General features: G+C 36.9%; 1 protein-coding gene across 13 annotated transcripts in view; it reads left to right on the plus strand.

Moving 5' to 3' along the window:
* The window catches only part of CCDC171 (coiled-coil domain containing 171), a 167,926-nt gene that overhangs the window by 79,832 nt on the left and 75,980 nt on the right, over positions 1-12,114 (plus strand). For all 13 annotated transcript variants that reach the window (XM_040540969.1, XM_040540965.1, XM_040540963.1 and 10 more), the window contains 3 exons: positions 988-1,214; positions 1,875-2,057; positions 3,839-4,024. In XM_040540969.1, the coding sequence (XP_040396903.1) occupies positions 988-1,214; positions 1,875-2,057; positions 3,839-4,024 (596 nt within the window). The remainder of the gene's footprint in view (positions 1-987; positions 1,215-1,874; positions 2,058-3,838; positions 4,025-12,114) is intronic.

Below are 12,114 nucleotides of genomic sequence, written 5' to 3' on the forward strand. Positions count from 1 at the left end.
TTATACTTTTAAGTAAATATTTTAATTCACTACAGCAACAGGAGGTCTGTACTACTGAATGTAAATAAGCTCTTCCATGCTTGTCATCTTACACTGATAGTATCATAAGACAAGTAATGACAGATTAAGACCTGCCTAGCAGAGGGAAAACTAAATTACAAGACTTTTATTAAGGCATAAATAAACCTATTAACTCTTATCTGGAATACCAATTAGTGGAAGGAGCACTGACAATTTTATTTATCAACATTAAACACAATTATTAATTACAGACCTGACGAATCTAGCAGTAAGCAGGACATGTTGGGTGTGCTGGGGCCTTAAGTCCATTATATGAGAAGGATGATTACCAAAATCCTGTGGGGAAATAAGTAATTGTAGCTGTAAAATTTTAATTGCCTTGGAATAAGGTAAATTATATTCTCTTGTCTCAGAATATAAATAGTATGGCATTAAGGTACCAAGCCTCACTAATTTTGAACAGCAAATGATTTAGACATCTATGGAGGGGAGGGAAGAAGAATCAAAAAAAGCTCAGAAATTTGCGTTGTAAATACTACGATAAAGTGTTTTACCATGTGCTATCACATCTAACACATTTGACCTGTCTGGAATTTTGCTTGCATTTGTCTTGAATGTTTCATAAATTACGAAAATAGAACATCCAAGAAAGACTTAAGAATGTGTAGTGTTGGAGGCGAACATGAACAAATAAATATTCTTTGAAAAACTAATCCTATTCTCCTGAATCTTATCCTGTCTTGCCCTACCTATCCACAGATTGATAGGAGTAGAATGTTCAATGCTCAATACAGAATTTGTCCCAAATTTGCTCTGAGAAATTCCCTTAACCTCAATCTCCATTCTCAAATGGAAATTTCCTACCGAGTGTTTTATAGATGCTATGTGTTATTGCTTTTTTCTGTCTTAAAAAAAACCAAACAACTAATGACCTACATAATGTTTTGTTGTTGTTGTTTCTTAAAGATCCAAATTCCTGGCTTTCTGGACACTTACTTGTAAGTGCAGCCAGGAACTCCTTTTCAAAACTTATGGACAAGCTTAATGTAATAATGGAGACTGTTCCACTAGACAGCAGCAGGAGCATTTCCTATACAGAGGAGGACTCCTTGGTACGGAGGCTGGCTCGCGGACTTCATAAAATAAATGCCCAGGCTCTGGAAGCTGGATTTTGTGACAGACTACCCATTATGGTATGCATGTGCTACTTCATGTAAACAGTAGGTTCACAGTAAAAGTGTTACAGTGAAACTCTTCATAGCACCATTACTTTTGTTTCAGATTTTTTATGACTCAGTTGAAGTCAGCTACACAGGAACTTGACTTGAAACACCCCAAAGCATTATGCACTGACTGGATATTTTCTTTTGTACTCTAAGAATTGATATATCCAAAAAAAAAAAAGAAAGGGGGGAGGGGAGAGGGGAAGTTCTATCAAAATTGTATTTACTTTAGAAAAACAAACCTATTTCTCACTTTAACTTACTGCTTTTTTGTTTGTTTGTTTGTTTGTTTGTTTGTTTGTTTTTAAATTTGTTTGGGTTGCCTTTCAGTAGGGAAAGGTAATTTTCTCCCCTCTGATGAAAATTAAAGGATATGTTTTCTCTCATAGAGTCTGTCTTTCTCTGTGGGTCTTACATGAAAGTAGATACTTTCTGAAAATAAAATTTGCAATAACCCTCAAGAGAAGGTGAAATGGGTTCATGTTTTTGCACTTGTGTGCATCTTCTAGAGATCAAGGACAAGATGACAGTTTTGCCTGGGTATTCAGTGTAACTGATTTTTTAAAATCACGTATGGATATGAAATGGCATATTTTTAAAGTGTGTAATATTGTTTCTGTTTACTAACAGAAAAGCATAGCATCCTTGCAGAAGCAAATATTTGAGTTTACACAAAGACTTCATACAGCAGAAGTGGAACGCCGCTCATTGCGCCTAGAACTTGCAGAATTCAAAGGGAATTTCATTGAGATGAAAAAAGAGGCTGACAAAGCTCAGAGCCTGCAAAAGCAATTAAATATGTTTAAGCAATCTGTAAGTACATCTGATTTAGGTAAGGCTACTTACAAGAGAGACCTTCTTTTTGCACATTTTTTGTTTTGTGTTCTTTTGAAAAACAAGTCAATCTACAAAGCCAATGTACTATTTTCCAGAAATTTTCCAGAAAAGTTGATGCATAAATGTCACTAAACTTTAAGCCAGATGTATTTAGAATCCTTTCCATACAAGTTTCTCTTTGGTTTGCAGAATGAGATACTCTATGTAAATTACACGTTTGGGCTTCAGCAGCTCAGGTTTTCTTCCGTGTGTTGAAAATGTTGGTGTGATTTATATGCTCTAAAATGATTACAGAATCACAGAATCACAGAATTGAAGGGGTTGGAAGGGACCTCGAAAGATCATTGAGTCCAACCCCCTTGCCAAAGCAGGTTTCTTAGAACATTAATAGTTACTATGTCAAAACAGTAAACTTAAAATGAGAGTATTTAATATGAATGTTCATGACAAGCTCATAAAGTATAAATGTAATATTTTAAATTCTATGCTGATATTGTTCAACATTATGATAAATGTTTTACTCTATCTTTGAGTATGGGGTTGTATTGTGAGCTAGTCAGTGAAAATTTTAGTGTGTCTGTTTCCTTGAAGGAGTGAGTTTGGGAAGGAAAAAAAAACAAAACAAAATCCTTTCTGCACTCTAAATAGCATTTATGCACCAAATTCCTCTAAACCTTTGCAGTAGCTAGATGATTTACCTGAGCACTCTGGGTCCACTAACCTGTACATAGCACTGTCTGGCAGGAATGAGAAGAAACAAGAAAAAGGTTCCTTAACAACTTAAAACCAGCTGTGTGAGGGATTTATCCTTCTCAGGTCCTTACTGCCCTGCAACATGAGTTCTCTGTCCCCAGTACTCCATTTTGTCAGTTGCTGGTATGTTCCCTATCATCCTCATGCACCTGTGCCTTCGGCGGGCATTGGAGGGAAGAAACCTGTCTTGCTTTTGCATACTGGAGATTGACTGGACGTGTTTCTTCCTATGCTTATCTTCTGTAGGTTACATTAAAAATTGAACTCAAGTTTGAGCAATATGAGAAAGTAAATGGGTAGGAACTCTTATCTGTAACAGTGCCCAAAGTTGATCCTGAGGCATAAGTGGTAGACCTGTAAGTGTGACCCAATCGAAACACTTCCAACAAGACTATTTAATAGATGATTTCACATCCATTCTCCTTTCTGTTCCTAGGTTTAAAATGTTGTTATTATTATTATTATTATTTTTAACTTAGATGAACAAGGCTATCTAATCATCTTCAGTTTCGTTCTTACTGGGTTTTATCTCCTTACAGTTCTGGGAGAGTTAGATGAGATTGTCACATTTTAGATTGTCATTTAGATGTAGATGGTTTTCCGTGAGGAATTATTTGTTCCTCTGGACCATATTGGGTGTGGGAAGAAGGATCCAGGCAGGTGTTTGCAAGGGTTAATAAGATGCATACTAAAATGTTGGACATTGATCTGCATATTTCCTTCTTAATATTAATTTTTTACAATCTGGGTATATTAATTTGGATAGAATAATTAATGCTTAGTGTTTACAGTACCCTGAACATTTTTTAGAAAAAATACAGTGAATAAAATTGTGTACCATTTAGTATTTAGTGATCTGTCTTCATGTTCAAAAATCTAAGTATTCATCTCAAGCATGCTTTTGTTTTAGAATTTTATATGCTAGCAAGTAGAACTCTGGAAGTCAACCTTGTGAACAAATGAAAATGGTTACACAATCAAACACAATTTATTTCCCTTATCAGAAATTGATCACTCACGAGAGGTTTGAAAGTGCATGTGAAGAATTAAATAATGCATTACATCGGGAGCATCAGGCACAAGTGCTTTTGAATGAACAGGCACAGCAGCTACAGGAATTAAATAATAAACTAGAATTGCACTGCAGTGAAGAAGCAGATAAAAATCAAGTCTTAAGTGAAACTGTAAAGGTAAGATGATTATTCGTATGAAACAGGCACCAGAAATTTTCCTTTTGGTGAATAAACCAAATCTTTTGTGTTTTGTGCAAATAAAATGTTAGGAGTGGATGAATGTATACCATTGGAGTTTTATAGTACTCAGAAAAGACTTTAAAGATGAAACTTCAAATATAATTTCCCTTTTCTGTTTTTGGGAGTGGAGAGCGTACAACAGTAATCTCTGAAGTATTTCAAGTTTACATGATACTTAAGAGACAGCAGTTTTAGCTGTCATGAGGTGTTAAAAGGCTGAAGAAAAAATGAAGGAAGAAATACAAGAATACATTTTTTTATTTTGGGGGGGTAAAGATCCTTATAATATTTTAAAACCTTGATTAGTTGTTTCCTGAACGTAATCTTAGTACAAAGAACGCATTTGCCAGTTTGGAATGTGGTAGATGACAGTAGAGAAAGGTTCTTTTTTTTTCATCAGAATTTAATTTTTCCCCTGACATAATGAGTAATGAGGGAAAAGAACTTATCAGAATCTTTGATAACAAATCAAGGAGCAGAAAGGGACTAAGAGCTTTGAAAAAAGGTGCATATCTAACATGGAACAGAAGAAACATTGTGTTGACAGGCCAGTAATGCATGGTGACTTTAGCTCTGCAGCTTTTGCTTATTTTTAATTTAAAGCAAGTTTTGCTGCTTCTTCCTCTTCTTCACCACTACTACTATCCACCTCCCAGTATTCTTCTCTGAAATGATAGTTGAGCAGAAGAGAGTGCCTCACTAGTATTTAGAGAAATAGAAGCAGTTACGATTCTGAGGAAGATTTAGGAAGGAAGTGATAAGAAAGGTCAAGAGGCAGAAAGAGAACCTAAATGTCAAAAAAAGATTTTGGAAAATACAACAATGAATATGGATGTCAAGGAGGATAACTTGCAACAAAGAGTTGCAGTCTGCAGTGGTACACAGTGGAGAAAGCTGAAAGATATTGTTAAAGTTATTAAGGAGTGTTTTCATCAGCAGTATTATTTACTAAAATGCCTTATCTCATTAAAAGGGAAAGGCAATGATACTTGCAGTTTAACATTTATTTTTTATGGTTTTCCCCCCTCCCAGGCCCCTAGCTGGTGGTGTTTCATTTCAATGTAAGAGTCTATTAAATTCGTCTAAGTCAGTTTACTTGTTAATACTATTGCTTTTTTTTTTTGTTTCAGATGCAACTGAAGTATGTATAAGCCATTAGGCTTGTTTGGGAAATACTTGATTAAAATTTTTAAAATGAATATTAGGATCATAAAGAAGGGAAGGAATAAAACACAGGTGCTATATGAAATCTTCATTAGGTTCTGCTCTTTATACATTGCTGTATGGTACTCCACCATATTAGACTTGATATGCAAATCCTTCCTTTGAATTTGTTTGGAGGAGATGAGGCAAAGTCAATTGTAAGCATTTAAAATATATCACAGAATCACAGAATCATTTAGGTTGGAAGAGACCTCCAAGATCACCGAGTCCAACCTCTGACCTAACACTAACAAGTCCTCCACTAAACCATATTACTAAGCTCTACATCTAAACGTCTTTTAAAGACCTCCAGGGATGGTGACTCTACCACTTCCCTGGGCAGCCTATTCCAATGCCTAACGAGTTTTAAACAAATCTATTACATGGATTATTGGTTACTGAATAAGATTTAACAGCTTCTGAGCTTTATTAATTAAAAGATAGATGTTTTATTTTTCAGACAGTGCTTTTCCAGAAGTGCACACTATTTCTGCAACCCCCTAGCAGTTGTTGGCTACTGGAACAACTTGACTTAATGCTTGATTATAACTTACTGGAGCTTGTAAAGATACAGTACAATGTAACAATCTAGCTGTTGTGATAGGACAAAGGCTACAAAAGTGGACAAAATAAGCCTTAAAGCTGCAACTTTGACCACTTACAGTTACACTGGTTTGTTTTTCTAAATGTATTACCCTGTAATTCTCAATTTTTTCCATGGATGAATTTGAACTAACTAAATGAACTTACCATACTTGCCCCATGGTAACTGCAGCAATTAAAGCTAGTTTGTTACTAACTTCTGTTTAGGTATTAGAAAGTTGATTGATTGTCTCTTAATTCTTTCCTGATGTTAGCTACCCTAGTTAGCGTAAAATTGCACTATGGTTGTAAAGGCCTGTCACTGTATAAAAGAAGGAAACAAAATCTGTTGTAGTCGTATGACAACCTAGATTCAAGATCTAGTGTTTCTTGACCTCTTATCATGCATATTGATTTTATAATGCACACTTCCTAAATCATCTCCATTTAATTTTTATCGTTGTTTTTCTACAGTCTTTGTGTTAACCCAAAAAACAGTTCCAAACCTGTGCTAAATAAATACCTCCTAAAGTCAAGTGACAGTCTAACACAAACTACTTACCAAGGGGTAAAACCAGTTCTTTTTACTTTGAGCTTTTTGTGGTTTAACCCCAGTAGTCAGTTGAGCCTCACACAGCCACTGGCTCACTCCCCTGCAGAAAAGGGAAGAGAAATGAAACAGTAAAAGTGAGAAAACTCATGGGCTGAGATAAAGACAGTTTAGTTAAAAACAAACAAACAAAAACAGTGCACACATGTAAAGCAAAATAAGGAATTCGTTCACAACTTCCTATTGGCAGGCAGATGCTGAGCCATTTCTAGGAAAGCAGGGCTCCGTCATATGTTGTGGTTACTTTACAAATATCACAACTCCAAATGTTCCCTCCCTCCTTCTTTCCCCCCAGCTGTTATTGCTGTACACTTCACATTGTACAGGTTATTCCTTTGGTTAGTTGGGGTCAGCTGTCCTGGCTGTGTCCCCTCCCAGCTTCTTGTGAAACACCATCCTCCTCAGTGGTAGGGCAGTGTGAGAAGCAGGAGTCTTTGTGGAAGCAGCGCTCAGCAACAGATAAAAGATTAGTGATATCAACACTGTTTTGGTCACAAATCAAAAATATAGCACCATATGAGCTTCTATGAAGAAAATGTCTTTAAGCTTTTTTGCGCCACAGTTTACCACAATCCCTCTCTCTTCATAGCTGTATTCAGGATAGGCATGAATGGTCTCTGCCTCTGCCCTGATGTTTTAAGTGGCACGTCTCTTGTCTTGGCTCATCCTTTTGTGTGACCTAAAATTATTTTTTTGTAGCTCTTATTTTACAGTACAGAGAAATAATCTCGTCTCTAGTAATTGGTGCTTATAAAACTGACCTTGTAAAACTTGGTGCTTTTACAATTTAAACTGTTTAATAGTATTAAGTATAGAAAAAGGTGGTGCTGCACTGAATAAAAAATAGAAAAGTATGCTTTCATTTTAAGATATGAAATAATCTTTCAGTCTGGACTAAGCACATACAAAAATCTGGATAATATAGTAGTGTACAAATGATTTCTTGTAGAGCAGAGAATCTTGGAGTGAAAAAAAAACTAGCCTTGAAGTCTTCATTTGTAATTTATATAGTGGTAAGAAGGGGAAAAATAAAATATTTGACACTTGTACTTTTGATAACTTATTTTGAAACTTATCCACTCTTCAACAGAAATCAGTAAGGAGATATTTTGGTATTCATGTACTTTCATAAAGTAGCCTTATTAAAGGAGTAATACTTAATTTCTTAGCTTTATCGGTTCAGATTTTAATCCCATATATTTTTATCTTCTTAATGGCATATACCATAGAGACATCTGAGGTAGCCAATTACATTTCAAGGTCAGCTGGAACTAAGCAACTCTTTTATACCACTTTATTTTTTATTTTTTTTATTAGATGAGGTAAATTACTAGCTCCAATTCCCTTTTCTTTGAAGAGACTGTTTACACAAATGCCGAAGAGGCATCTAAAGCAGACATAATTTTTACTCCTTATACAAGCATGTCTTAATTCCACTAAAATACTTTTTCTTCCTATTGGCAGGCACTGTGTATATTTAGATCTACTTCCTTTTAGGGATGTTAGTACATGTAACAAAAACAATATATTTTTGAGCTTTAATTTATGGAGCGTGTCCTGTAAATTGTCAATGAATAACTCTGTGCATTTCAGGTTTCAACTGCAATATATGCTAAATCATGTAACTTGCTACTGATCTGCCTGAAAATAGTCTGAAATGCATATTTCAGAAGAAGATTGTACCCTGACTAAATTTTTGTTTCATTTACTCTGTTGAATTTAGTGAAGCTACTGTTGATTTATGATAGTATGAGAAAGTAGTCTTGTTCAAGTGCTTTGATACCACCACAGAAAAGCATTTTCTGATGGGAAGATTTGGAGTGTTTGCTTTCACTAGCTATTTCATTTAAATCATTATATACATATTCTGTGTTCAGAAGGTGTAGAATCTCTTGCTGAAGAGATTAATCCAGATAAATTAGATTCTGATGGAGAGAGGGTTTTCTAGATTTGTTCAAGTGGATGTTTTTCCTGAGCAGGCTCTGTTCTTGGTGTGGATTTTAGGTGAAAGTGATATATAATTTGCTGGGGTTTTCTGCCTTTTCTCTTCAAATATTTATAGACAAGAATAATTCCAACTATCTATACAATTTCTTTTATTAATACCATTGCTCATGCTTTGAAAATCAGTTTTATAGTTGGCTGTTTCTGTAAATGATTGCCACATTCCCACTTACAGAAAGGCTTAACATATGTGAGGAATAGAATAGAGAAGTTCAGTTGGAAGGAACCGTCAAAGACCACGGAGTCCAACTTCCTGACCTTCTCAGGGCTCTCCGAAAGCCAAAGCATGTTACTGGGGGCATTGTCCAAATGCCTCGTAAACACCGAGAGGCACGGGGCACCAACCACCCGGCTAGGAAGCCTGTCCCAGTGCCTGACCACCCTCATGGCACAGAAATGTTTCCTAATGCCCAGCCTGGCCCTCCCCTGGTGCGGCTCCGTGCCGTGCCCGTGCGCACTGCCATGGGTGACCAGGAGCAGAGAGGGGCACCTCCCTGCACAGACCTGCACACAGTATTCAAGGTGAGGCTGCACCAATGCTAAATATAGAGGGAGAATCACTTCTATGTGCTATGCTGTGTTAATGCACCCCAAAATGCAGTTTGCCCTTCTGGCTATCAGGGCACACAGCCGGCTTGTGTTGAACCTGCTGTTGACCAGCAACCCCAGGTCCCTTTCTGCAGGGCTGCTCTCCAGCCATTGGTCTCCAAAACTGTGCCTATAAACAGCATTACTCCGTACCAGGTGCAGTACCCGACGTTTACCCTTGTTGAATTTCATGCCTTTCATGATTGCTCAATGCTCCAGTGTATCTTGATCTGTCTGGAAGACCTCTTGTTCCTGCTGTGAGCCAACAGCAGCTCCCAGTTAAATATCATCAGCAAACTTGCTAAGGATACACTCCATCCCTGTATCCAAATCATTGATACAAACACTTAACAGAACCAGCCCTGAGAAACACCACTAGTGCCCATCTGCCAGCCGGATGCAGCCCCACTCATTACAACCCTTTGAACTCTACTGTTGGAAATCCACTGCCTTCCCTTCATCCACCGGCACGTGACCTTATCATAGAAGGAAATCATATTAGTAAGGCAGGACTTCCTGTTAATGAACCCATGTTGACCATACCTGATAATGTTCTCCATAACTTTTCCAGGGACTGAGGTTAGACCAAGAGGTCTGTAGTTTCCTGCATCTTCTCTCATGCCCTTCCTGTAGGTGTAGGGTATAACACTGGCTAGCTTGCAGTCAGCAGGTAAATGGTTGAGAGGATTCCTTCTATAACATCCGCTAATGCCTTCAGTGCCCAGGGGTGAATCCCATCAGGCCCTATGGACTTATGAACATTGAGCTGATACAACTGTTCCCTTACAGTGTCAGTGACCACAGATAGAAAGTCACTGCTCTCCCAGTCATGGTCCTCCAACTCCAAGGTCAGGGGAGCCCAAGATCTGTTGTTGCTGTTAAATGCTGGGGTGAAAAAGGCATTAAATGCCTCTGCTTTTTCCTCCTCCTTACTTGTTAGGTGATCATATGCTTCAAGTTATCCGTCCAATGTTTTGACCTTCTCTTGCTGTTGACGTTGAAAAGACTGGAAGAAGCCTTTTTCATTGCCTGACACCGCACTGTCCAGTGTCAGCTCAGGTTGAGCTTTGGCTTTTCTTGTTTTCTCCCTGCAGATGTAAAGTGCAGCTCTGTACTCAAAGTTATTTTCTTGCTTTTCAAATAGAACAGTGAAGACTGCAGCCAGCGTAAAAAGAGTAATATTTGGGGGATTTGTATTAAACTCTCTGGCAACAGAATTTGAAAGGGTGTTAGGATTTGGCTGTACTGAGCTGTACTTTTGATTCCCAGGAACTTATTTGTCACTTTGGCAAGAACGTGCATTTCTGTGCCATGCTCAATTAAATCAAATTAAGGCTGTTCTTTAAAGAAAGCAATGTGGCTTGTTACTGTTAGTGTCCAACTTACTGGAAACTTAGTATTAATCAAATTTAGTATGTTAAAGGAAAGCAAGCTCCCTTCTGAACAGGTTAGCAACTAAGATTCATAATTCATTAATTATTATTATTATTTTTTTAGTTTCCATAATCTGTTCTGAACATCTAAATAATTTATAAAGTAGCTAAGAATGGATTAGCATTGCTGTCTGCCCTATTCTTAGTCAAAAGAGGTCATCATATGTTTTATTATAATAAATTACAGGTTAAACAGCTTTGTCATGTATTTCAATTTGCATTAACAGTATTTGTAAAATACGTGAGAGTGCTCATTCTCCTGCTCTGTTACATAACTTCCACTACTGATAACTACTTACGTAGACAGTCTTCAAAGAGTTAGGTCTACTAAAGTCCTGAAGGTGGCCCTTTGTGATTTCTTGTTTAAAAATTGTACTGCATTGCACGACTTAGGAATGTGGGAAGGCACAGTCTTCCCAGGCTTACTCCTAGCAGACACTGTCCTTACACAACTGATTAGTCAAATAGAGAGCATCCTGTTGTGGAGTGAACCTGAGAGCTTCACCTGACAGTCAAGAAAAAGACACCAATGGTCTTGAAGACTGCATTCTATTTCTCAATCTACATTTCCGATATATCTCTTCATGATGTTTGTCCATGTTAACATCATACTGTCTTTCTGATTGCTTTAAAAAAAAAAAATCACCAATTTGTGAATTAAATCTTTTCTTAGAGAGAAATAACTGTACTCTGTTTAGCATTTTGAAAGCGGGTCTGTATGTTCTATTGTACAGCTGTCCTTCCTTTGCTTCTCTGGTAAGCCTCTAACATTCAGGATCCAAGGATTGCCCTGTCCTTTTTCCACTTTGGGGATCACCTCATTAAAAATATTGATCCTCTGAATTTCCTCACTGAGCTATCTTTACAGTCAGATTGTTAGGTCTGTGTATTTCCTTTGTTGTGTGCCTAGAACATTCATCAGTATCAGCACAAGTTGTCTGGAGGGACTGAGGTCAGTACATGGTGGTTAGAAAAGTGTCATGCTTGCTCTAGAGTCATCAATGAAACAATCCAGGAACTAAGTTGTTGAAGGTCTGGTCTGCCGTAGCTTTTCTGAGTCAGGCTTTCTGGAAGATATGTAGTTAATCAGCAGAACAGGAGAAATAACAAAGTTTGCAGTTATGTGCTAGTATGTGTATTACTGAACATGAAGTTCAGTACAATAAAAATTTTTGCATCAGTCAAACATAATTCACTTAGAAGCTCCTATTTTAAAATGATACTGGCATTGCATTTTTTTTTTACTGTTTCATTCTTCAGCAGTTCCTCTTCTTGTCCAGTTTTGTGAGTTGAATATGCCAGTAATAATTCACTGAAATTTTAAGACTTTACGTTGCAGTTGGAATACTTCGTATCAAGTGAGCATTTTGTTATTTTTTATATTGTTCTACTAGAAAATGTTTATTGGTTAACATTAAGAATATTAAGCAGCTGTTTGGCAAATTCTATATTACCCTTAAAGAAAATAATCTCCAAAATGACATCTATTTTACAATGACAGAACAGTGAAAAGAATTGCCAGTTAGACATTATGCTAAAACTCATCAGGTAATAAAGATTATTTATCTAATAAAAAAACCACCAAGCCCTTATGTTGTATTTTATTT

The sequence above is a fragment of the Cygnus olor genome, chromosome Z (assembly GCF_009769625.2).
Source record: "Cygnus olor isolate bCygOlo1 chromosome Z, bCygOlo1.pri.v2, whole genome shotgun sequence".
Classification (NCBI taxonomy): domain Eukaryota; kingdom Metazoa; phylum Chordata; class Aves; order Anseriformes; family Anatidae; genus Cygnus; species Cygnus olor.